Genomic DNA, 27308 nt, shown 5'->3' with positions numbered 1-27308 from the left:
GTAAAACCACATAAAACACAAGCAGCCTTCAGTTGTCCTGGATTTTTATTTAAAACACCCCTGATTTTCCTACTTTGACAGTTAATGTTGATTATTCCAAACAAGCTTAGTCAACAGTAACTATATCAGTCCCTCACAGCAGACTTTCTCCGGTCTTTGTGTTTTTTTTTTTTAAATCACCAGTTCGACATCAGATGCGAGTAAATCTTCATTTTCTGAAAGTACAACTGAATAATGTAGCCACAGAAAACACAGCGCGTTGACATGGTGTTAATATGCAACACATATGTACAGATTATAATCCATAATAACACTATTGATCATCAAGAGGGAAGCCACAGATTCAACACTTTTTCTTCCATTTGGTGGCCTCCACAAACCGGTTTCCATGGCTTTTGCACTCTTTTATACTTTGAAATGAGTGTTAAGAAACGTCCACAGAATATATTGTTAAGATGTCACAAATACTGAACAATCACATCTTTGTACTTAATTAAACAAACAAAAAAAGCAGTGTGACGAAGCTACAGTTTGGTGCTCTTCCCCGTTTTGTTCAGCTGTACGCCATCGTTTTTCTTCTTCATGTTTACGCCGTCGTACTCCTCCTCCTTCCCCGAGTCCTCCAGGTAAATCTTGTCCAGCTGGTCGGGGTCGACGTAGGTGTAGGCATAGGCCATGAAGGAGAAGATGAAGCAGACGCCCAGCAGCAGGCAGGCAAACAGCAGGAACTCTATCCACTGAGGACAGATGACAGGTTGGTGTTAGAGGAGTAAACACGGGGGAGGAAAGAAAATGGAGACCAAACGCCTCATAACAGTGGCGCAAAAAGTGGGTATGCACTATATCTATTCTCTCTTTTTTGTAACGTTTCTCTTTGCTGCGCTGCCTCCCGTACATGTCTGTGGATCATCATAAAGAGAGGATGGGATTTTGTCTAAATAAATAAATCAGGAACTCTTGAGATTATTATATTTTATTTACATATAAATGATGAGGCTCTTAATACACAAAATGCCTCTCATAATTCATTGTTAGTAGGCCACTTGATGAATAAACATCCTGCTGCTGAATTTGTTAAAAAAAAGAAATCTGAAGGAAACCTGCAGAAGAAAGTTTTCTAACAGCTGTCTCTCTTTGTGTTTATTTGCATTTAGTGGAAACATTGATACATTAAGCACTAACTGTTGTTCAGATGTTCTACATTTAATGACTCGCTTCAAAATAAAAACAAGAATTTTTTCCCGAAAACATGGAAAGTGTAATGTTTACAATAAACTGTTAAAGGTGGGGTCTGTGATGTTTTCTGGAGCATTTTTTAATCATATTGTCTGAAAACCTCCTCACGACCCCATTGCACCCACTAAAATAGAATGTTTGGGGGAAAAAAATTAATATTTTAGTCCATTGTAGAGGGTGTAGCAAGAGGAAATGTCTGACCAATAGAAGTAATGATGAGAGTTACTTCTATTGGATTCTGACACGCCAATCAACCGTCAGCCCCCCTCACCCCTCCCTGCGCGTTCACAGACTCGTTCATGTGTTTTGAAGGCGTGGTTTCGAGGGGTGGGCTGAAGGGAGAGACAAGATTGTGTATTTTCAAAAAATATAGCTTGCAGCAACCGTTTTTCCAAGATCTCAGACCCCACCTTTAAGTCTTTGGAGGCCATACTTGATAAATAAGATTCATGGAAGGGGGATCATGCGTCTGCATACCCCTCAGAAAGTCGTACCTGTTCCAGTCCCGCCCCCTCTGCAACAATCAGCACGATCACGTTTCCAAAGGCAACCGTGAGCAGCCAGCCGGCCTGCAGGACCGACTTCATGTTGGATGGAGCCTGAAAGGAGGAGAGATTCAGTTCAGATTGCAGGTTTTTCACAACATTTCGGTCAGGACTTTTTCAACCATCCTGTTGTGAAGCTGGAGTTGTTGTTCTGCTGAAAGACACGAGACCTTCACCTCGAACTAGGCAGTAAATTTAACTGAGATACCTTGGTAATCTTCCCATCTGATTGCAGTTTTTTGGGGGTTATTTTGGTCCCTTATTGGCTTCGTTTGATTGCAAATAAACAAACTGATGCACCGCTTTCCTAAAGAGCTTCACATTGGTTTCCTCTGTGTAATTTAGAACATTATCTACATCTTTCAAACTAGGGCTGGGCGAGTTAACTCGTTATTATCGCATTAATCATTTCACACGATAAATATTTTATCGCGCATTAACGCAGGTTTTATTATTTATTTTATTATTGTAAAAGTCTGTTGCTCACAGGCTTTTATTTTGTAAAAGTCTGTTGCTGTCTGCTGTGGAACCGGAAAAGAAAGTAATCTGCGGATCCACCAAACATGGAGAAGGGTACGGAACTTTTACTCGGCCATTTTCATTTTAAAGTTCTTCCAGACGGCGGAGTCGACAGAACCAAAGTCATCTGTAAACACTGCCGAGTTGAATTGTCTTCTCAGCGTAGTAGTTCCAGTCTAAAATATCACTTAAAGGCAAAACACACAACTGATAGCAGCAAGTCATTCAAGGAAACAGACAGTGGAGCGAGGCTTCTACATAAAAACTACAGAAAGATGCTGATGTTAAAAGTGTGTTTGCACAACAAATGTTATGGCACTTTCATTCATATGGCAGCACATTTAAAATAAAACCAAATGCTAAAAGCTATACACTACTTTTGGATTCATTTTTGGATTTTGCGTACAAATGCAAATGGATTATCTGCCTTTGCAGAACTTTTGTTTAGTCAAAATAAAGTTCTTGTCCTGCATGTCGGTCCTCCCTCGAATGTGACACATGCTGCTGTCTTGGGAAAGAAACATGAAACACTCTGTAAAAATCAACATCGACTGGTTAATCCAGCTCAAAGTGCATATTTTATGTCCCTTTTGTTGTTTTTTCTTCAATAACTTTGAAGATTCAGATTCAGCAAAAATTGGTTAATTTGCATTTATCCTGGAAGATATTAAAAAAAAAAAATCTGGTGTGTAAAATGTAGGACTGAATAATTCTGGCCCTTAAGGACTCCGGTAGTAGATCTACCGCTGTAATTACAATAAATGTCCCCAAGGGTTCACACAGCCTGGAAAAAACTGCTCCATCTTCTGCTCCCGAGAAGGAAAAGGTTGGAAAATACCATTAGCTTAAGAAAATGATTACCTTTAAAGGTCTTTTTACGATCCGCCCCGAGGGAAACACGTTTTACACAATCTTTCACTGAATATGTTAAAGTATTGCTGGCGTGCACCACGTGACTCTTCTGATTATTTCTGTTGGGTTTTGGGTTTAAGGACAGTTTGCACACTGGAAAAAATGCCCCTCCAACAATAAGTTAAAAAAAAAAAAAAAAAATACAAGACGTTTTTGCTTGAAATAAGCAAAAAAAAAAAAAAAATCTGCCAATGGAACTAGTGAAAATCGGCTTGTCAAGATTTCTTGAAATAAGATGTGATATTTAGGACTTTTGGGATAAAAGTGATCTTGAAATTAGCTTAAAAACCTCTTCAAATGAAAAAAAAAAAAAAGCTTGTTTCATGTAAAATATGACTCAAAACAAGATGTTTTCAAGACTTTTCCACTTAACAAGATATTCCAGATGTATTGTATTAAAACAAGTCCCTATATCTGGCTGAAATGGTACTTGTTAGGCAGTTGTGTCTTATATTAACTGTAATGAGATACTCAATGAGACAAATATACTTGGTAAGATTTAGATTTTTTCCAGTGCAGTCCTGCTTGTGTTGCTGCTCCCTCGTTTCCTATGAGTCCCAGACATTTAGAAGCTGTTTAAAAATAGCTAAACTTTTCAAATCCAGAATAAATGCCCAGCTCTTTCAGTCTGGATCGATGTGGTAATAAAGCTGAATCCAAGCATTACATAGCGAGTCTTGCACTGGAAAAAAAAAAAATCAAAGTCTTACCAAGTATATTTGTCTCATTTCTATTCAAAATATCTCATTACACTTAATATAAGACACAACTGCCTAACAAGTACCATTTCAGCCAGATATAGGGACTTGTTTGAAGACAATACATCTGGAATATCTTGTTAAATGAAAAAGTCTTGAAAACAAATTGTTTTGAGTCAGATTTCATATGAAACAAGCTTTTTTTTTTACATTTGAAGAGGTTTTTAAGCTAATTTCAAGATCACTTTTATCTCAAAAGTCCCAAATATCACATCTTATTTCAAGAAATCTTGACAAACCGATTTTCACTAGTTCCATTGGCAGATTTTTTTGCTTATTTCAAGCAAAAACGTCTCGTATTTGTTGTTTTTTTACTTATTTTTGGAGGGGCATTTTTTCCAGTGAACTGTCGGAGCATGGAGTTATCGTGGCACAAACCTGTGAGTAGGAGAACTCCAGGCCTGTGATGGAGAACATGACCTCTCCGGTAGTTATGAGGACGTACTGCGGGAGCTGCCACGCTATGTGCACATTGTTGGCTTTCACATCTTCCATCTTTTGTGCCACGATTTTACCCGAATCCTGAAACAAAGCACACAGGGAGGGTCCATCACGTTGGTAAGATCTGTTATGAGTGAAACAAAAATGATACAGAACAGAGAGCGTTTTCAGACCTCTGTGAGAATGAACGTGTAGGAAGCTCCAAAGTCCAGCAGGCCCAGCGTTAAATCCGAGCACCTATCAGACGGCGGGCTGCAGCTGACTGTTGGATAACTGCCCAGAGGACGCACAAATGAAGTGTACGGTTAATTAAGAAGTTATTTTACTGAGCAGCCCCACAAAACATTGTAAATTAATCTCCGAAAAACCATTTTAGCAACATCTTGAACTTGGTTTGTGTCCCACATAAGAGGCTTCAGGGTGTTTAAACCCCACCCGCCCCCAGGCGTACTCACTCTCCCCGATTCACACTCTTGTTGGCAGACATGCTGTAACCAGCAGGCACGTGGAAACCCACATCTCCCACCGTGAGGTTTATGACTTCCGGCCGCGTGTTGAAGAACCTGTGAAGTCCAAACCAGCTGGGTAAGTTAAAGGCAGCGAGGAATACACTGGAAAAAATGCCCCTCCAAAAAGAAGTAAGAAAAACAACAAATACGAGACATTTTACTTGAAATAAGCAAAAAAAATCTGCCAATGGAACTAGTTAAGATCTGCTTGTCAAGATTTCTTGAAATAAGATGTGATATTTGGGACTTTTGAGTTAAAAGTGATCTTGAAATTAGCTTTAAAACCTCTTCAAATGTCAAAAAAAGCTTGTTTCATATGAAATCCGACTCAAAACAATTTGTTTTCAAGACTTTTTCATTTAACAAGATATTCCAGATGTATTGTCTTCAAACAAGTCCCTATATCTGGCTGAAATAGTACTTGTTAGGCAGTTGTGTCTTATATTAAGTGTAATGAGATATTTTGACTAGAAATGAGACAAATATACTTGGTAAGACTGATTTTTTCCAGTGTACGTCTTCCTTTTGAAAAGCTTTGTGATAATATCGAAGATTTAAAGACATTTTACCGCACGTTAGGATTCCCGTCTTCGTTTTTCGTTATGTAGTCCTCCACCTTTAGAAAAAAACAAAACAATTAAGTTATTTCTGCCAGTAAAACTAATTTTTTATTAGTTTGTTAACCCATTTGTGTACTATTCTTTCAGTTTTCTGTCCGATAAATGGACTAAAGAATGCAAGTGAACATCAGCCCTCACTGTCAACAGGTTCATCCGAGTCAGAGCAAGTAATCTAACCTGATTAAACCATACAAACACGATTTAAAAAAACTGTAGAAGGGTTTTAAATCTGCCGGCCAGTGTGAGCAGAGCACAGCCACAACACATTCAGTCTCCTGTTTCTTTCGTCTTCATTTCTCTGCTCGGATCTTTAACAACTTAACTTAAGTGTCGTGTTTTTGTCTGGTAACAAACAAACTAAATCTTATCCCAGCTGGATGTTTTTTAGTAAAGCACGTAAAAACTAAACGAGGAAGGGAATAAATAACCAAAACATCTTTTCTGTGTCGAGAGAAGGCCTCTCTTTCGTTAAACCAGGAACTGTATTCTGCATTTAAACTAGTGCTAAATAACTCGTTATTATTGCGTTAACTCGTTAATTATTTAACGCCGATGAATATTTTTTCGCGCATTAACGCAGGTTTTATTATTTATTTTGTAAAAGTCTGTTGCTGTCTGCTGTGGAACCGGAAAAGAAAGTAATCGGCGGATCCACCAAACATGGAGAAGGGTACGGAACTTTTACTCGGCCATTTTCATTTTAAAGTTCTTCCAGACGGCGGAGTCGACAGAACCAAAGTCATCTGTAAACACTGCCAAGTTGAATTGTCTTCTCAGCGTAGTAGTTCCAGTCTAAAATATCACTTAAAGGCAAAACACACAACTGATAGCAGCAAGTCATTCAAGGAAACAGACAGTGGAGCGAGGCTTCTACATAAAAACTACAGAAAGATGCTGATGTTAAAAGTGTGTTTGCACAACAAATGTTATGGCACTTTCATTCATATGGCAGCACATTTAAAATAAAGCTAAATGCTAAAAGCTATACGCTACTTTTGAATTCATTTTTGGATTTTGCGTACAAATGCGATTAATCGTGATTAATCAGGGAAATCATGTGATTAATTAGATTAAAATTTTAATTGTTGCCCAGCCCTAATTTAAATCAAAGAAATGAAAGAAAACCATCTAATTTGGGTGATGATGATGTACTGTTACCTCTCTCACTAACACGTGAGTGCATCATTTCTCAGAGTATCGGGGGCATCTGTGATGTAATGATTCAACCTTGTGAACCAAAGAATTGTGGTTCCACGACCAAAATAAAACCCCAAAACAGTTCAAACTTATTAAATGTAAAGTGTATGAATTTTTTTTCATGGAATACAACCCTCCATGCACCACGTTTTCATATAACGGAGAAATGCAGTTCCATGCTAAATCATCTAAATAATACAGCTGGTTAAAGTCAGTAAAAACAGCTTCAGAACGTCTACTTACAGTACAGATATTAGATATATTTCAGGCTTTTTTGCTCAGGATTAAAACTCACTTGGATAGTTTCTCATTAACACACATTAGTCAGCACATTAACATTAACTCCAATAAATAATACTCTCACCAATTTGCACTGGATCCTAGTGCTGGATTCATTGTATACGATGAGGCTGTAGGCCTTCTGCTCTTCGAACATCTGCATGCAACTGTGCTCTGTTCCAGAAAAGGTGACTTTAATATCCAGCTGCTTGCTGGCAGCCTGAAGTGAAAGCATCTCATATTTGGGAGGGTCCTGAAACAGAAAAAAAAAAAAACGGGCGTTAACACTCATGTTTCTTCCAAAAGTTGCACATGAAATCAGACACTCGTACAAAACTGATCAAATGAGAACAAAATGCAGGTAAAACATTTACAATCTCTTGATCTAATATCAGTTTTTGAAGATGCATTAATCCAAAAAGTGTGTTTAACTAATCAATCTTCCTAATACAGATCTCTAAAGGGACCAAAACCCTTCTGTTTGACAATTCAGTATATACAGTAGCTCGGGGCCCCGCCCACTTAGTTCAAACTGGCCAATCAGGTCTGACCTCTGGAGAATTAATTGACAAATACTTAAGATAAAATCCAAATATTTCTCACCAACTTGGACATTAAGAAACATTCAAAATAATAATAATTTGTCTTAACTGCCTTAAACGTCATCACATTCATTATCCAATCAAAACTGAGACCAGCCCGCTCTCATCCAATAGAAGAGCTGCTTTAGAAGCCGTCTTCCTGTTCAAACAGGAGCACATTTAGTAAAATCTGCCAAACTAACACCTGCCTTCCTACACAAAGGTTAAAGAGGAGGGAGGAGCTATAATGCTGCTTTTTTTTTTTACCAATTAGGCTGTGTTCAAAACCGCATACTACCATACTCATCGATCAGACAGTATGCAGAGCATTTACCCACAATGCATTTCGCTCCTGCCCGAGCCGAAATCAGCCGGCTTGAAGCTGATTTTGCTTAAGCTCTAAACTCTAGCAACATTTGAAACATTTTCAGGTGAGAAAGTAGTCGTTTAGATCCCCAACGTGTTGAAAACCTGACAAAATACCGGCTATTTACAATTTTGTTCCCACGAATTCGGCGCTACTAAAGCTAGCTGCAGTGAGCAACGCACTTCCTGTTATTTTCACAAAATAAAATACCCGTTGCCTTTTATCATAGGGAAAGCCATTACGATACAATTGGTGCTTTTGTTTTGAAAACAGGAAGTGAACCTACCCTCGTTGTAGCTAGCTTGAAACTGCCGTTTTGACAGGAAATGACGATCGGCGACGTCACGTTGCATCTTGGGTAGTTTGAGTATGAGTAGTAACCTCATGATGCATACCCAACATTTCGGAGAATCTAGTATGCATCCGGGAACTTCTCACTTACTCAAACTCGCATACTAACTCAAAAAGTAGCATGAGTAGTAGGAGAAGTATGCGGTTTCGAACACAGCCAGAGTGACAGACCCTGTAAACACTAGATGGTCAGATCTCTGAGAATTTCTGAAAATAGTTGTAAAAACCCTGTTTCCCTTCTTTGTTTCTGGTTACCTGACAGCCTGGTCTCATGAAAACGTGTAGTTACCGCACTCAGTCATTTGGTGTGTTATTACAACACTTTATTGTACTTTTGCACGTCATTTTATGCTACATATTCAGAGGAAATGACGTCCTGCCTTGTACTTTTTCCCCCTAACGAACCATTTCACAGCAGTTTCACAGATATGTAGTGTGGTAGGAGGAGTCCACCACACTGAGAACGGCGTAAAATGACACTAAAAGCTTAAAAAGTGTTTGAATGACACTCACAAAGCGCTGAAAGTGACTTTTGGGGGAATTTTTGGGGGATTTGTTGACCTATACATTTTTGGAATCTGTAGACCTTGGGGATTCCAAAAACCAATGTTGCCACTTGAACAGACACCTGTATGGCGGCCATTTTGGAATTTCAAAACGGGCGCCATAAAATACAGAATTTCAGCTACCTTGGCCTCTAAACAACCTAAAAACTCAATTTAACATGCCAATCCTATGTTTTCTTGGTCAAGGAATCCAATGGTGACTTCAAAATTATGCTCAGAATCGTGCTGTGGCGCCCCCAAGGGGTGGGAAAGAAAATTGTGGCACGTTCCAATAAGTGGAAAAGGAAATTGTTACTCTAATCCCCCTTAATGACCCCATGTCAGACTCAATATAAAATTCTTTATGAGGCGGCTGAGGGGCTAACCCAGTGACCCAAAAAATTCCCACAAAAGTACATTTTTGTACACAGTGAACCCGACTATGTTTGTACGCATGGCCATGAGGAGACGTTGTACCTGAAAGGATGTGATGGGACCTGAGAAGAGGTCACTGTCGGGGACCTTCAGACCGATGTCGCTCCCTGCCAGATTAACAACCTGAAGCAGGGAGCTCTCTGCAGGCGCAGGATCCACCACCGTTTTCTATAAAAGAAAAGAGACGAGCGCCACACATGCAGCACCACACTGGTAAATATCAGAGAACACCACCTTTTTAAGAGGGTATTGTTGGAATATAAACGCCATAAATAATATTTATCAAGGAATACGGCGTCAAAATAACATTACTAATGGAGGCAAATTCAGCCAAAGTGGTCGTGTTTCCATTGTGTTTAAGATTTGGCAGAATGGAGCTCATACGTACCACAACGTTCACCTCCACCAGTGTGGCTGCGCCGAAGGCGAGGGCTGCAAAAATCATCCCCGTGGCCATTTTCTTTAAAGGCCTGAAAGCAGAGAGACGAAGGGAGTGAAGCCTCACTTTTTTTTTTTTTTTTTTTTTTTTTTTAAATATATTTATTGGTTTTTCATGTTAATATAACAACCAACAGTTTAAACATCCAAAACATATGGCAGAAAAGAAAATAATAGTTAAATTATTAAAAAAAGATACAATAAACCACAGTAATTAGACAGCAAATTACTGTGCAATGAATATGAAATAATGAAAATAATTTAAAAAAATAAGTAAATAAACACATAAATAAAAATAATAACATTTAAAAAAAAAAAAAAAAAGTATTCAAAATGTAGGTTACAGCTTGAACTCCCAACAAACAATTAAATACTTTTCATCATCTCCCTCAGTTCCAGAAATATCTTCCAAATATCATAAAATTCAGAAGCCCTCTTTCTAACAATATAGGTCAGTTTCTCAAGAGCCAAACATGATCTTAAGTTATTTAACCAGTGGGTAAAAAATGGGCAACCAACATTCTTCCAGCATAATGCAACACTTAAATCACTTTAATGTCAAATGAAAAGCTGAAAACTAACAGTTATCAAGCACCCGGGCCCACGGACGGCCAACGGATTTTGGAGCACCCCAGCACGATTCACCAGGAAAGTTTTTCTGATGTCAACATTCGTTTTTTAGTCCGGTTTTGGTTTCCCAAATGTTCTCCCAAAGGTGGAAAATATGGGAACCTTCGGGCTGCCTTTAAACAAGAACGTTCTACTTTGGTTTCACTAACATTTCCTCGACTTTACATCATGATTAACCCTCGGAAAATCATATGACAGTCTCCTCAGGGCGCTCATTCTGCGGCCGGTGATGAGCGAACTCGAGTAAACAACCCGTTCTGCTGCTGCCGGATCCAATGCAAACGTTCTCTAAATGTCAATCTAACCTTTGAGGAACCATAACTAGCCTTGTATGTACTTCTATGTCTCTGATGACGCACCCAATCGTCTGTTCTGCTTCCCACTCTCGCTCTATAAGCTCCACCTCTGAGCTTCTTTTTAGGGCTTTTTATTCACTGTGGTAGTCTTTGCCAGCTGGAGCCCATTGAAGCCAAACAAATGTACTTTGATCTCGTATAAGAGTGTCCTCCCTGCAATCATCAGGCTGCCTTTCATGTTCTTTGGCTAAGTTTAATCCCCCGTTTTGTCCCAAAGGCTTTTGCTTGCACATCCTCTACAGATGTTGCTAAATTTCTGTGATTTGCTTAATAACCTTTCACTGCTTCAACTGTGTTTCAGAAGGTTTTTAGTGGAGCATCATCCTGTATCCTTCACATCTTTTTTCCCCCAAACGTCACCATAAAAGTGTTGAGTTGTTCCTAATCGAGGTTAAAGTTATCAGGCAGAGCCTTCAGTTATCAGGCCAGTGGAGATTAAACTTTCACCAAATGGAGACATGTTTAAATCCAGGTTAAAAACATTTCTGTTCTCATGTGTCTAAGCATGAAATCTGAACGATATCTTTTAATTTATCTGGACTGTTGCTTGTTTTTAATAGTTGTAATTATTTTATTTCTGTCTTTGTTCTTTTATGCATTTTTAATGCTTCTTCCACTCCCTGCTGCAATTCTTTTATTTTATGTAAAGCACTTTAAACTGTTTTGTACATGAAATGTGCTACAAATAAATCTGACTTGACTACAGAACACACAGAGTACGTGCAGCGTGTTCCCTAATTTAATCAAAATAAACGTCATTTTTCCACTTAAGAAGCCCCTAAAACCCCAAAGCTGCCATAAAGATGGGAGTTTCCAAAACAACAGGCTTTTACTCACGTGAGTTTGATTCTGCAAAGGCCAGCAAGTGGATATATAATGAGGTCAAAGATGGGCACAAAGAGAAGAATCATCAGAGGATTCAGCATCTAGACAAGGCAAGGAGGGAAAAAATGGCCTTTAAATGACTCCATAAAAGCTCAGTGAAACTCATAAAACCATAAAGCTTAGAGAAAAATAATTGATTCTTATTCTACATCAATCATAAAGCGATGACACGATGGCAGCGATAAGCAGCCATAAAAGCGCTGACATGAGAATAACAGCATCACTTAACCCTAAGCGTCGGTCTTCTTCTCCTGGTTACATGATACGGACCGATGCGTCCTCAGTGGAGGAGACGAACCTAAAGCGTTAGGTTGGCCGGAGAGTTTTCTGTGCATGGATTTGAATGGTGGTGCATTTATCGTGCGGTCCACTTGAACACGGAGATTTAAAGTCAAAGTTCGTGTGTGTTCGGGATTGAATTTCTTTTATAGGCCTTCAGTTTTAATAAAACACCGACCTCCACCTTCACATATGAGTCGATCATTAACGTTTATCATTACTGGACTGTCACATGACGTCAGTGACTGTGCGACACCACCGGTTAAAAGTTTCAGAGTCGCAAAAGGGAAGACAACACTGGAAAAAATGCCCGTCCAAAACTAAGTAAAAAAACAACAAATACAAGACGTTTTTGCTTGAAATAAGCAAAAAATAAATAAAAATCTGCTAATGGAACTAGTGAAAATCGGCTTTTCAAGATTTCTTGAAATAAGATGTGATATTTGGGACTTTTGAGTTAAAAGTGATCTTGAAAATAGCTTAAAAACCTCTTCAAATGTCAAAAAAAGCTCGTTTCATATGATATGTGACTCAAAACAAGATGTTTAAGACTTTTTCACTTAAGATATTCAAGATGGATTGTATTAAAACAAGTCCCTATATCTGGCTGAAATAGTACTTGTTAGGCAGTTGTGTCTTATATTAAGTGTAATGAGATACTCAATGAGACAAATATACTTGGTAAGATTTAGATTTTTTTTCCAGTGAAGGACGCCATTATGAGGCTGAAAAACAATAAAACCCATCAGGGACATGGATCAAACCATAGGATCACCAAAAATCAGCCACCTGGAAGATCTTTAAGAAGAAAGAATGCACTGGTAGGCCAAGGAAGATCCTCAAAGGCCCGTCCAACAGATCAGAAACAGTCTTCAGGAGGCAGGTGTGTCTTTGTCAGAGACGACTATCCACGGAAGACTTCATGAACAGAAACACAGAGGCTACATGCTAACCGCTAGTTAGCCTCAAATCAGGATGGAAACATTACAGTTTGCCAAAAAGGTCCTTAAAGGAGCTGCAGAGTTCTGGAAAACGGTGTTCTGCACAGTGGAGACGGGACGATAAATTCTATATGCTGAGGAAGAAACTCTACTTTGTCCCAAACATTACGGAGCCCTGAAACGAGGAGGACTGTGGATAAAAAGTGGCATTTTTAGTCCGGAATGTGCATTTTAATCACGTCTGAATTTTTTATTTAGGAGTGTTTTTATTATTATTTTTTAATTTTTTTTATGAATGTTCTTTTTGTGTACTTTTATTGTTGATTGTTTTTCTATGTGATCTGGACTACGAGTCTTTAATAATCTTAAAAAATAAATTAAGAAATATGTAAAAAAAGGTGTCTCCACTTTGGACGATGCTCCTGGGTTTCCATCCTAGGAGCAATAATCGTGGGTCCTTGGAAATCTTACAGCTTCGAGAGTGAAAAGAAGTTTTACATAAGAGCAGAAAACGGGAGTGATTGACGTTCGCCTGCACACAAAGTCCCAAACACCGCTGCTGTAAACCTTTTTAAATGAGGTGTAATAAAGAAACGGATTAAACATTTCCACTCAATTGCTCTCCACCTTTTAGAGCCAGAAGATGCCTGTTGTGCCAATCACTCTGACAATCTGATACTCAGTTCTTTTCCCCCCACTAGGATTTAACATTTAGCTTCAATCCATATTCTGTTGATTTATTTCCAGAGTTATTAACCTTCTGTCCGAACTGAAGTTGATGCAACGTTCCAAAGAGGTGAATCTGACCTCACACAAATGCGTCACCTCCTCTTTTTGTTTCCTTTTTGGAACTGAGCCCAGGAAGGTTATAAGCTGAATTTTAAAAAAAGCTGAAAAAGCCTCTACAACTCATGATGACACCTTAAAAACGTGATGCAGTGAGATTCAATAAGGGTGAAAGATACAGAACATCTGGTGGTCAACAACTCATTTAAAGCTCATTTTGAAGCGTCAGAACACTAAGAATGAGCTGCACATACCTGCATTTGGTCAGGCTTAACGACGAAGGATTCCCCCTTTAATGAAACAGGAAAAAGTCACGATTTAAAGAAGCCGTAAACGGCGATTTACTGGAATAAGAGGACAAATTGCAGCAACACCCTAACAAACCTAGGATTTGTTTTACGGGACAATTTGTGCAACCGGGTTTAAATCTAAATCCAATCTAAATCTAAGCTGATATGGAAGCGTAAATATGTTGTCCTCAGACATCATTATGTCATAAAAAGGTGATAATCTTACGAAAGCCATGTTCATCCTTGTTGCTTGGAGTGTCCAGCGGGAACCCTGCAATATAAAAGATAACAGATTCACTGTTATGTTGGGAAATTGACCCCAAAACCTAAAAAAAACCAGCTGATTTTTCCCTGAGAGGATAATTTAACTGGTAAAACTTCTTTCCCGCTTTTCTGGGGGGGAAAAAAACGTGCAGATTTAAATGATGAATGAGCTCACGGCGGATGAAAAGCAGGAATGTTGAATGCGGTGGAGGTTTTCTATAAACAGACAGCTGTGATGTGCGATGGCATGAGGAGAAGATAACCGAGTCGGAGGACTTTGCAGGAGCAGCAACTCTTAACCTGCTGGCAGAGAGTCGTTCTGAAGGATGACACCAAATTTCTTTAACATTTTCAGTAAAAATCCTTTCCATTAACATTCTTCAAAACTTGCATGTAAACATTCACATAATCATGTTGTTCTGTGCCAAAATACTTTAAATATCTATTGCAGCTTTCCATATCTTCCACTGAGGCAGCTCATGGGGCAGGAACAAGGTCATAAAACATCTAAAACTAAATAATTGAGGAACCTTATTCCGTTTCATATTCATTAAAAGCTGTTGAGGTGTCTGAGAATGGACCATCATTGACGACCTTTTCCAACTTCTCAAAGCTTTGATGACACAAAGAACAAAGAGGAAATGCAACCGCAGAACAGCCAACACAAAGATGTTCAGTGAGGAACATTTAAGTCTCAGTTCATCGTTTCCTTGTGTGTGGTTTGGTCCAAGTGGGTCCATTTGATCGGCTTTAAAAACACAGATTTATGGACTGTGGGCCTACAAAGGAAGTTAATCAGCAGCATGTGTTGTTAAAATATGTTTGAACCACTATGTGTGCACTGGGGAGAAGCTGTGGGAAGTACACAGTGAGCTAATTTTTGTTCAACAAGGCATTGGCGTTGCCATTTTTCTTCCCAATTTGCCTCCGACTGCAGCAACTTCATAGATTTCCATCTAAAAAAAACTTGACACCTAACGTTGTCGTCCCAGATACGGGACACATTTGGGCCTGATCTGGGCTTCTTCTGGGAAACCATTTAAGATTGAAAGATCTATGAGGCAGGGATTCTCCGTCTACAAAACAAAGTTGTTACGGAGTTGTCCACTAAAATAGCTTTTACCTGCTTGGTTTGTGTTGGTAACCATCTATTGTGAGCTTATTAACAGGTGTTTAACCCTCCATTTCCTCCACAACAATTAAAAAAAAAAAACGTGTGCCAGCTCTCGTATGGCCTCACTGGATGTTATAGTAATAGTTATATCACAAATGATGGAGCTGGCACATAAATCCTCTGTGTTTCTGTACCTGCTGATCAAATAGAGCCCAGAACATTGGCAGGGGGATGTAGAGCACCAGGACCCGCAGAACCATCTTTATCTCCTGAATCAGGCGCTTCTGTTGAAGCAAAAAAACACACAAAAACCAGATGCATGACGCTGAAATTTAGAAACAAACAAGCTTCTCCGGCCTCATCCTCAGAGAAGACTCGTAAGAGATCCAAATCTCCTCGTGGAAAAGCTATTAGTAGCAGCTTTGGGTTGTTACCGAGTACTTCTCCTCAGCCCAGTCCAGCCAGTGATCCCTCCGTCGGTCATACTTTGATCTATTCCAGCGGTTTTTAATGGCAAACTGCGAACGAAAAGGAGATAACGACACAGAAATATGAGTGAATGCCTTCGTGTGCACAAAAATCCTTCAACAATGATGAGTCGATGTGTTTGCACTTTATTAAATCCTCAGATACGACAGGGGTGGGGGGGGGGTAACTCACACCAATGCAGTTGCAGACTTTCAACAGGATGTTTCCCTGAGGAGGATCCCTCTTGTACATACTGCTGCCAGCAATGAACACAACTGTGCAAGATACACGTAGAGTTTGTGTTAAACAGCTTAACTTGATGTTTCCACTGAGCACTTTGAGAGGAAACAGTGTCGAACAGCATTCTTAAGGGCGTCTTCTCACTGCGGCCTGTAAAAACGCTCCGGAGCAATAAATCCTAACATGCTGTAAAAACGTTAAAAAGGCTTTGAGCACTGAGAGCCATCCTCATCTCGCCCTCACTGCAACATGTCCCAGGCCTCCCTGGCATTAAATCACAGTTTGCTTTCACAATGAGCAGCCAGCCAGTCATGAATCCCATAAGAATGAGGGGCGACAGCGAGTCACAGGCAGAGAAAACCAACTGTCAGGATGTATGTGGATGGGCCTTGATCAAGAGGAAGCCCAGCCTGTGAAAACACAGTCACTACGTGCAGAACGCAGCCTGAACCGAAGCCCTCGTAGAGCTCGACCATTTCAGCCCAGATTGATATGTTGCCACCATATCAGGAAATACTAAATGATGCAACATGTTCTTAATCATTCAGGATCAGAGGTGTGTAGTAACGAGTTACATTTACTTGAGTATGTTTTTGAAAAAATTATACTTCTAGGAGTAGTTTTAAATCTCTATACTTTTTACTGTTACTTGAGTAGATGTGTGCAGCAGAAACTGTCCTCTTACTCCGCTACATTAGGCTACAATGAGCTGGTTACTTTTCTTCTTACCTCTTTGGTGTTCTACGCCTCATTATTTTTATCCCCCCGTGTACGCCTCATTTTAATGTTTTATTCTGACAGAGAGAGAGACTTCCGCCAAAGGCTCTACCACCTGACTGTGTTCCACCAATCAGACGCAGCCGTGCAGTCTGGTCACGTGACCATACTCAATCTCAGCGGCGGGACGGGTTAGCTTTACAGTAGCTTTACAAAAGAAGCGAACTATCCCTTTAAGTATCCATCCAGTTGTAGTTGAGATTTTTAACTAAACGTCTGGATAAAGTTTCCCAGCAGTGCATGAGGTCTACTGCAAGGTTTGCCGTTACTAAAGCTTGTACTAAAAAGGGAAAATACCTTTAAATTTCGGTTATTAGCCTCACCCCAAACGATGATGAAAACTCACCTAAAGCCACAATCATCAAAACTGCAGGAACCCCAAAGGCCAGAGCGTAGCAGTCGCCACCGAAGCACTGCACGTCACCTGCAGGAGAGAAGTGACGTCACTCACACGGCGGAGCGCGCACGGCGTTGTGAGGCCGAGCATCACGAGTGCAAACGCTCACCTCTCAGAATGGGCGTGATCAGAGTCGACAAAAGGCTCCCCGCGTTGATCGACATGTAGAAGATGGAGAAGAATTTCTGCCTCTCGCTCATCTGGAGGCGAACAATAAAAACTGTGTTTAATCACGCTGTGATGGCTTTATGAAGTTAAACAATGTCAAGCAACTGCCGAGCAGCGTAAAACAAATATATTTCTAACACATTTTCACACCAACAGGAGGTCACTGCTGATGTAGAAACAAATATTTGCTGATTTCTGAGTCGTGAGAAAAACAAAAGGCTCTTTAGCTGCTTAATGTTTGGCAGCATCTGCCGTTTGATGCTGGGCAGGAAGTGGACATTTACTACATTACAGCCCGTTTCCTGAAAGCAGCTGCCTACCGTTGGTGGAAACAAGGTTGTTAAAGAAGATAATGCCGAGGTTAAGAGGTGCTAAAACTGTAAAGCTGAGGCAGTCAAGAAATAGCTAAAAACACATATTCAGTGTTGATATGATAAAAAATGCAACGACATGGAAAAGCCATGATTTTAATAAGCTCTTTAGAGGTTTAATTTGTCTTTTAAAGCTCAAAGTTTTGTTGAATTTATTCATATTTTTATATACAAAAACCTTTTTTCTAATAATGTGAGACTAAAAACAGAATTATCCAAAGTTCTTTATTTTATTACTCAGTATTTACATAAAATATGCAGATCTGAACTCGATTATTCAGAAATACGATATATTTTCCTCAGTTCTGACAAGGAAACGACAACATTTCACCCGATTAATGGGTCGACAGCACAAAGAACTTGCCCTATAATTTCCTGTGATCTCACATACTGTCAGAATTCCCTTCTGCATGATAAACATCAAACCCTGGAAACCTTCAGCTTCTTTACTTCTTTTTTATTCGATGCCATGAGTCACCTAATCGAGTCAGAGAACTTAACAAATAGAAAGAAAGACACCGTAACTCCAAGCTCCACCCCAGCCTGTAGCCATTTCAATGCCAGCAACAGTTTGGGATATACGAGCCACGTGCTCCTTTTTTAAAAATATGAGTTCTCCAAATAAAGAACAGACGACCTGATGAGTAAAATCCCCGAGTTTGATCTTCTGATCTTAATTTCTGATTAAAAACTGACCCGATGACACCAATACTTCTACCAATCCCCCTCCTTATAGCATCTACCCGACTTACAGTTTTGATCAAATTGGTGGGAGCTGGAATGCTTTTACGTCTTCACACTGAAGAGGGGGAGCAGAAGCTTACCTGTTCCTCGTCGAACTGATCCCCTCCGAACGCTGCCACGCAGGGTTTGATTCCTCCGGTGCCGAGAGCTATGAGTATGAGGCCCACCATGGATAAAGCACTAGAGAACACAAACAAACAGACTGCTGATGCATGTGGACATTCACAAAGAGAAACACTAAACTTTTCCTGGTTCTTTGCTCTCTTTCATGAATATTTACTAGGGCTGGGCCACGATTAAAATGTTTAATCTAATTAATCACATGATTTCCCTGATTAATCGCATTTGTACGCAAAATCCAAAAATGAATTCAAAAGTAGTGTATAGCTTTTAGCATTTAGTTTTATTTTAAATGTGCTGCCATATGAATGAAAGTGCCATAACATTTGTTGTGCAAACACACTTTTAACATCAGCATCTTTCTGTAGTTTTTATGTAGAAGCCTCGCTCCACTGTCTGTTTCCTTGAATGACTTGCTGCTATCAGTTGTGTGTTTTGCCTTTAAGTGATATTTTAGACTGGAACTACTACGCTGAGAAGACAATTCAACTTGGCTGTAAAAGCAGGAGTTTTTTAAAAAAAAAAAAAAGTATTTTGAAATACGTGCTTTTATGTTGAAACAAGTAAAACAGGAAGTAGCGCCGGTTAGCGCCGTGAGCTTCACACAGAGACCGAGGAGGACCTGTAGCGGTGATGTTACCTGCTAGTTGGGGGTCCTAGCAGCGAAGCTGCAGGAATCCATTGGATTAGTAGCTTTTCCTATTATTATTCTGCTACAATTGAAGTCTATGGCAGCCCCATTAACGCTATGGTAAAAAGTTGTGAAATTTGGCACAAATAATCAGCCAAGTGCCAAAGCCAAACTCAAGAAATTTCATGCCCCAAGAGCTTACTCTCTAGCGCCATCAACACGCCAAAGCTCAAAATGCATTCAGCCTAATAACGTTGGACTACTTGGTCCAAATTTCACAAATGAGACATCGTTGGAATCCTTGGATCATGACGAGTCCAACGCACCCTATGACGTCAATTTGCGTATGCCTAGATTTTCCACCATTTTGAATTTTATCAAAAAGCATTTCAGGTCACAGATATTGTCCAATTTTCACGAAACTTGGCACATAGACTCTTAAGACCAAGCCGCACAAAGGTTATCCAAGGGAATTTTTTATTAAGCTTCCGTATTTCCATAAAAGCCAATCAAACTCGAGGTTGACGCCATCAAACCGGAAGTGAGGCCATATCTTGGCAACCATTTGATATTATGACGTCAAACTTCTAACACAGACTCATGACCACTACGGTAAGAGGCCAACGAAGTTTGGTGATGTTCGGCCTATAGGTGGCGCTATATGTAGCAAAAATGCATTTTTGCTCATATCTTTGGACCCCTTGGTCCAAATGTCACAAATGAGGTACCGTTGGAATCCCTGCATATAGTCGAGGTCAACACACTTCATGACGTCATCTGCGCCATGTTGGATGTTCCACCATTTTGAATTTAATCGAAAACCCTCAAAAAGCATTTCAGGCCACTGAGATTGTCCGATCTCCACGGGACTTGGCACATAGAATCTTCAGACCAAGCCGCACATAAGATATCATGTGGATTATTTTATTTCACTTCCCTTTAACCGTGGCACCCAATAAAACTCTACGCCGACGCGCAAACGGGACATTTGGCCGTATCTCTGCAATGCATTGATGTATCGATGCCAAACTTGGTGCATGGACTCACGACGCCTTCCTGAGCAGCCCAAGCCTTCCATATTGTCCATATTCCATATTTTATTACTCCATGCTTCGTGGTGTTTGCTGTAACTGTGTGAATGTGATGCATTCAACAGACTTTTACAATAATAAAACCTGCGTTAATGAAATAATAAATAATTAACAAGTATTATTAACAATAATAAATTATATTAATAATAAAAAAATACTAATAAAAAATAATTAAAAAAAATAAATAATAATTTATAATAATAAATTAACAATAAATAATTAACAAGTTAACGCGATAATAACGAGTTAACTCGCCCAGCCCTAATATTTACATGATATGTCTAAAGCCTGAATCAAAGCCCACATCTTGTATAATTATAAGATTATCTGTGGCCTGCGCGCTCAAAGTGAATGAGTCACCTCCAGATAACTTACATGTGCACATCTGTGGTTCCCACAGAGGGAATGGCTCCCACCGACTTCACCACATGGCCGATCACATAAACGACAGACAGGTAGATGATGGTCCTGTTGGGAGCAAACTGGTCATTAAATGCTGACAGAGTGGAGCGCTTCAAATCCTTCAAAAAAAACCTCAAACCTCCTCCGTTCAGGTAGAACAGACACAGAAAAGCTAAATAAAATCAGATCCAGCGGGTCACGAGCACTCACTTGAATTTTCCGAGCCAGGAGTCGGCGATGATGGCTCCGAGGATGGGGCTGAAGTAGCAGAGGCTGCTGAAGGCATGGTAGATGGCAGTGGAGAGGTCCTTGTCCCATTTCAGGTAATTGAGGAAATAAAGCGTCAGCACCGCTGTGAACAGACAAAAACATGAGCCGTGGCCTGTAGACAAGAGCTGTCCTACTCAAAAACGTCTGAATTATCATGCAGGCCGTCTGAGAGTCCTTTGTTTAAGTCATGAGTAGGGCTGGGTGCGTTAACTCGTTAATTATTTAATGCCGATAAACTTTTTAATCGCGCATTAACGCAGGTTTTATTTATTTATTTTTTTGGGGGGGGCTTTTGTGCCTTTAATGGATGGGAAAGTTCAGAGAGACAGGAAGCAGGGGGCAGAGCGAGGGGGAACGACATGCAGCACAGGGCCGTCCGATGCGGGACTCGAACCGGGGCCAGCTGCAGCGAGGACTATAGCCTCTGTACATGGGGCGCCTGCTCAACCCACTACGCCACAAACCACCCCTGTCTTATTATTGTAAAAGTCTGTTGCTGTCTGCTGCGGAACCGGAAAAGAAAGTAATCGGCGGATCCACCAAACATGGAGAAGGGTACGGAACTTTTACTCGGCCATTTTCATTTTAAAGTTCTTCCAGACGGCGGAGTCGACAGACCCAAAGTCATCTGTAAACACTGCCAAGTTGAATTGTCTTCTCAGCGTAGTAGTTCCAGTCTAAAATATCACTTAAAGGCAAAACACACAACTGATAGCAGCAAGTCATTCAAGGAAACAGACAGTGGAGCGAGGCTTCTACATAAAAACTACAGAAAGATGCTGATGTTAAAAGTGTGTTTGCACAACAAATGTTATGGCACTTTCATTCATATGGCAGCACATTTAAAATAAAGCTAAAAAATGCTAAAAGCTATACACTACTTTTGGATTCATTTTTGGATTTTGCGTATAAATGCGATTAATCGTGATTAATCAGGGAAATCATGTGATTAATTCGATTAAACATTTTAATCGTTGCCCAGCCCTAATCATGAGTCATAATTCAGAATCATGGATCGTCACATCATATTAAGCAGGTTGTAATCTGTGCCTCAAACCCAACGAGCTTTACTTGGTTTTATCACTTTGGCACAAGATCCCAGTCTCTCTTTCTCTCTCTCGGTTTTTGGGGGATTTTTTGCTTTCATTTCCTGATTTATTTTATTAGTGATTTGCCTCCTGTTTGTGTCTGACTGTCTGGTTTCATTCCCCGATTGTTTCTCCTCGTTTTCCATTAACAGTCATATCGAACCTTTGTTTCTCCCCTCTCATCATCATCATTTCTCAGTCTGATATTTAGCCGACGTCGGTTTAAAACGACGGCTCGGAAACGAGCATCTCTCACGCACGTTAGTTGGACTCCTCCAAGCCTACTCCGTGAGGGGGGGCCACGGTGTTGAGATTCAGACGTCTTTGAACACGTTTAGCTCAGATTTATTACAGCCGTGAGGACAGAACGCACACAGAGGCACAAGTAGAGCTGAGAAATAAGAGCAATCCGTCTGTTTATCTTGTGTCTTTTCCCTGTTATTCCCACCATGTATGTTCGGTCATTCCTGGGTTTGGTTTCCTTATGGTTTTGGATTGTTCCCTGATCATTCTTTGGGTTTCTTTTCTTAGGCATTATGGCACCTAAGCCTGTTTTTTTTTTTCCATCTTTTGTTTTGCCTGGATTCCTCTTACCAGCCGCAGTATGATTAAATAACTCTGTTATTTCAACCTGATTACAGTCCTTTAATCAACGGTTGAGACGCCGCTTTATGTTCAAAGTATCTGCATTTGAGAATGTGTTACACACCTAAAATGCGCTCTATTAAACGGCCGAGAAGGACGTTAAAGGGTTAAGATGTCCAAACCTGAGACTGAAAGCTTTTGTGAACTGTATAAACATGCACAAATCAGCCTGGATATTTGAAATGATAAGAAAAAATACTTTATTTATCCCAAAGGGAAATCATATCTGGGTGTAAGAGCTTTACCTGTAATATGAGAGGAATATTTCATGAAAATTAGGTCATTTTATTCAAACCGCAGCACCCGAGGAGGAAATTAAATAATTTTTTTTAATCTAAAGCTGAATTTTTTGCCGTTTTCTGAGCTTCTGACCACATTTACTCGTCTTTCTTAGCAGAAGCTAACAGAGAAAAAGCCAGTCGGTAGACCTCCAGTTATAAATCAACTTCCACACTCACACTTTTAATATATTTGTTCACATACAGAATAAACCCTTCCCTTCTTCTGTCTGGCAAGCAGAGGTCGTCCTCGCTTCCTTTATTCACAACACAACGCAGAGAGGAACACTTTTAGCCAGAGTCGAATCACTCCGGCTGCACTAACAGAGAAAAAGCCAGCCGGTTATAAATTAACTTCCACACTCAGCTCAGATTGACTGTAGTTCACCCACGATAAGCCCATTGAAGGCTGAAATTGTAAGTAATTCCCATCAGATGTGAGGCTACTGTTGTTTGTTTTAATTCAGTCAAACAAAACGTCAGATCAGATGACCGATGGGCCTTTTCACCATTTTACAGGCCGTATAACCAACTGATTAAAGCAACAATAGAGAAGTTTCTGAGCATTAATAGCACGTGCTTCTGGTTAACTCCGAGGTTCGATGGCTTTAGATACACTGGAAAAAAATCTAAATCTTACCAAGTATATTTGTCTCATTGAGTATCTCATTACACTTGATATAAGACACAACTGCCTAACAAGTACCATTTCAGCCAGATATAGGGACTTGTTTTAATACAATACATCTTGAATATCTTGTTAAGTGAAAAAGTCTTGAAAACAAATTGTTTTGAGTCGGATTTCATATGAAACAAGCTTTTTTTTTTTTTCATTTGAAGAGGTTTTTAAGCTAATTTCAAGATCACTTTTAAGTCAAAAGTCCTAAATATCACATCTTATTTCAAGAAATCTTGACAAGCCAATTTTCACTAGTTCCATTGGCAGATTTTTTGCTTATTTCAAGCAAAAACGTCTTGTATTTGTTGTTTTTTTACTTATTTTTGGAGGGGCATTTTTTCCAGTGTGATGCACTTTCCCGTTCCAGAGGCCGAGACGCCGCAGCTCAGGACTTCAGGACTTTACAGTCATGCTGTGATTTACAGTCACCCCACATTTTTGTGGGCTTTTGATGAAGTCTTTGCGGCCCGTTCGACGTGCTTCACGTGCGCGGCTGTGCACGCGCAGGGCTCCCACGAGCCAAAAAAAACCTGCCAGCTTCTCAGGGAAATTAATGATAAAGTTTATTGGAGTCAAACCACAAGTTCACTGAACTTAAAGACAGCACAAAGTGAACCGTGAGGCAGGAAGTTGGTGTTTTGCATGCTGCGTTCATAATGTGAGAAACAGACGAGCGTACGTGGAGAGAGGATCGAACCTCCGGGTTTTATCTGCTATAGTCACCTGATTTGACTCTTTATCTTTTCACCAGTTTAACAAGCCTGGCATCACTATTCCCTCTGCTTTAGCTTCACAGTTAAAACACGTGTGAATCCAGCGTGCCGTTCATCAGGCTGAATATACCACGGCTACCTTTATTCTTTCTTTGCATACCTTTCATGCCATAGTAGGAGAAGCGTTCGCAGAACTCATTCACCACTATGAAGCAGATGCTGACCGGATAATTGGTCCCACATAGTTTCTAAAAGAGGAAAAAAAGAGTTTTAGAATGAGATCCAACAGCTTAATAACACGAGACAGTAGATCCAATCGATAGTTCATCTCTAACAGAGGACTGAACAACTCTGCCATTAAATAGGAGGAATGTTGCTTCTCCAGTTAATCATTATCCAGAAAATACAAGTTTCAAAGTTAAAGCTTCTGGTTACATTGTAAACTGATGGGAAACGTGCAGTATATTTCTTCGTTTCAGTTCATTCTAATTACATCGCACTCGTTTAATTTGTTTGACCTTTTGAATAGATCCAATTCAGTATACCGACAGAACTTATGGAAGGTCTCAGAGGTGAAACACAGCAGCCGCAAAGGCTGTTTGATGACTAATAAGATGATTTATCAAGCTGCAAATATAAAAAAAAATGTCCAGTTCCAGTTCCTCAGATGAGAAGATCTGCTGCACACCGATTATCTGTGACCAAAACAAGCAACCCGAGGATGCGAGTCTGCTTATTTCTCACTTTTCCTTATCCAAACTGTTACAGTAAATCTAAATAAACTCTGCATTCCTTTAACTAGTTAAACGGTTTTAGACAGACTTGAAAACAGATTAAAACTACAACCTAAAAACACCCATAAAGGCGTCTAACTTCAGTACGATAGATGGACTTTTACCTCTAACCTGACAGTCAGGAATCCAGTGTGAACCCAATGCAGATTAAACACATTTTTGGAGTTTCCATCATGGATTCAGTCGCTCGTGTTTTTTTTGTACCTGCACATTTTCCTGGTTTAATGTTACCCTGCATGTCCCTCTTTAAGAAAATAGAGACTTGCACTGCAAAAAGTAAAAATCTAAGTAAAAAAGAAATATCTCAGATCAAAGGGATATATGCTTATTTTTTGTCCGATAAGACAGTTCTTCTTAGTAAGCAGTTAGACTGCTTCACTTGTTTGAAGTGTTTCTGTCCTTAATTATCTAAATAAGATATTACAGCTTGTTACTAAGATTTTTATGACCTGTTTTGAGTAAGTACATACTTGAAGCTAGAATATCAACAGTTTCCAAGCTGGTTTCAAGAAATATAAGGCCTAGTGCATACCACTATGTCAAGATAATGGCTCTAGCATTTACTTAATTCAAGAATATTTTTCAATATATTGAGAAAATAGGCCACGTGTATTTAATTAGAATCAAGAAAAAATGTACTTGTTATTAGTTAAAATACACTAATTCTAAGGTATTTGTGGGTTAATTGAGATTAGATATTTTTACTTGTTTTGCAAAATCTTGACAAGCCACATTTTCTTGTTCCATTGGCAGATAATTTTGCTATTTTTCAGCAAAATACACCTATTTTTTGTACTTTTTCTCGTTTTTGAAAGCTGTCTTTTTGCAGTGTGGGCCTGCTTTAAAGTTTAAAGGACAGTTCCACCAGAAAAACATCTCTTCCCTGGATATGGACACCACTCCACACTCATCAAATACTGGTTGTGTTTGTCTTCCATTCATCCAGTAAATGTGTTTACAGTCCTCAGGGCACGTGAAGTCCATATGAACTCAATTTGCCAGGAGGGATCATGGGATATCAGAGCTTTTAAATGCATCTTATGCTGGTCGTGGGTCTTTCTTATCTCACAGCTTTTGAAGAAGAAACTGTCCGTACTTCGGTGAAAAGTGCCGACAGAAGTGAAGCCTCACAGGCTGGGTAAGAAAAACCCTTCTGCGTGTATTTTACTGAAGTGGAATGACCCTTTAAAGGTTTGGCTTTGGAACGACCCGTCTCCCAAATATCTGGCAGTACGCGTGGCACCAGCTTGCCTCCTATCTAAAGCCCGCATGTGTTATTACTTCTGAAGAGGAGGGGAGTGCCTGTTGCATCAGCCCACAAATAATTCCACAAAAAAAAAACACATCTCCACATCCTCAGTAAACATCTGAAACACGCTCGGATCCATGTGTCCCAGAGTCAGTCCCAGCAGCAGCCGCTTCAACTTTGGACGGTGCGTCAAATACGCATTAAAAAAAAAAAAAAAACACACCTAAACACGTTAATCGCGTCAGCGCACAGCCCACAACACATCGCTCGTAGTTACCTTGGTCATCTTGCGTTATTTCTTGGTGAGTTTTTGGCTCTTTATTGCAGCATCGGGAGCTCCTGACTGATATCCAAGCCCGTCCCACTCCGTTCCGCTCTCTGAGGACACGGACGTGAAACCTCGATCATTTATGCTCGTAAAGAACAACTTAAAAGTTAATGTTCCACCGCTAAACTTGGACTTGTCACCTCAGGGAAACAAAGAAAGGCCCGCAGCTTTTAGTTCAGCAACGAGATAACTCACAAACAGACCGCGCGGATTAGTTGTGTTTAGATCCAACAAAGTTTGGCTTTCAACTCACTTTCTGTGGAGCAGGAGGTCCGTTCCAGTGAGGAGGCAATCAGCTGCAGCCTCTCCGCTGGTACAATAGTGCCGTTGTTGCGCACACCGGACCGAGGATGGAGGGTCAAAATGTTCTGGAAGTGTCGGCCAATCCGCTGCCTCGCATCTCCGGTTGGGTGACTTCTATCGCATCACCACTTTTCTTTTTTAGTCACACCGAGCAACACAAGTTCCCCCAATAAGCAGTTCTGTCATTAGTTTATTTCCAGTCTGAGGAGCAGAGACAGAAGTTTGGATTTCTTTTAGAAATAACGGTGCAGATCAGTGTGCTCATCCATTTCAG

The 27308-nt window shown here is 40.0% G+C and overlaps 1 protein-coding gene across 2 annotated transcripts; it reads right to left on the bottom strand.

The window, feature by feature from the left end:
* Nucleotides 1-27: 27 nt before the first annotated feature.
* On the bottom strand, nt 28-27308 carry slc15a2 (solute carrier family 15 member 2). Of its 2 annotated transcripts, XM_075479971.1 has the most exons (23): nt 26985-27308; nt 26681-26781; nt 24521-24608; nt 20898-21039; nt 20661-20753; nt 18524-18623; nt 17270-17360; nt 17110-17187; nt 15939-16021; nt 15713-15796; nt 15473-15562; nt 14127-14171; nt 13865-13900; nt 11557-11645; nt 9684-9765; nt 9338-9463; nt 7102-7269; nt 5490-5536; nt 4867-4974; nt 4585-4684; nt 4349-4492; nt 1731-1835; nt 28-737 (listed from the first exon to the last, which is right to left on the bottom strand). In XM_075479971.1, exons 2-23 carry the CDS (start codon nt 26687-26689, stop codon nt 525-527), a joined length of 2121 nt encoding a protein of 706 aa, XP_075336086.1. In that variant the 5' UTR covers nt 26690-26781; nt 26985-27308; the 3' UTR covers nt 28-524. The 2 variants fall into 2 exon arrangements, with proteins under 2 accessions (XP_075336086.1, XP_075336087.1); XM_075479972.1 differs by lacking the exon at nt 26681-26781.

This window comes from Odontesthes bonariensis, chromosome 12 (assembly GCF_027942865.1).
Source record: "Odontesthes bonariensis isolate fOdoBon6 chromosome 12, fOdoBon6.hap1, whole genome shotgun sequence".
Taxonomy (NCBI): domain Eukaryota; kingdom Metazoa; phylum Chordata; class Actinopteri; order Atheriniformes; family Atherinopsidae; genus Odontesthes; species Odontesthes bonariensis.
The sequence above is the reverse complement of the archived record's forward strand: the minus strand, read 5'-3'. Positions and strand labels throughout refer to the sequence as shown.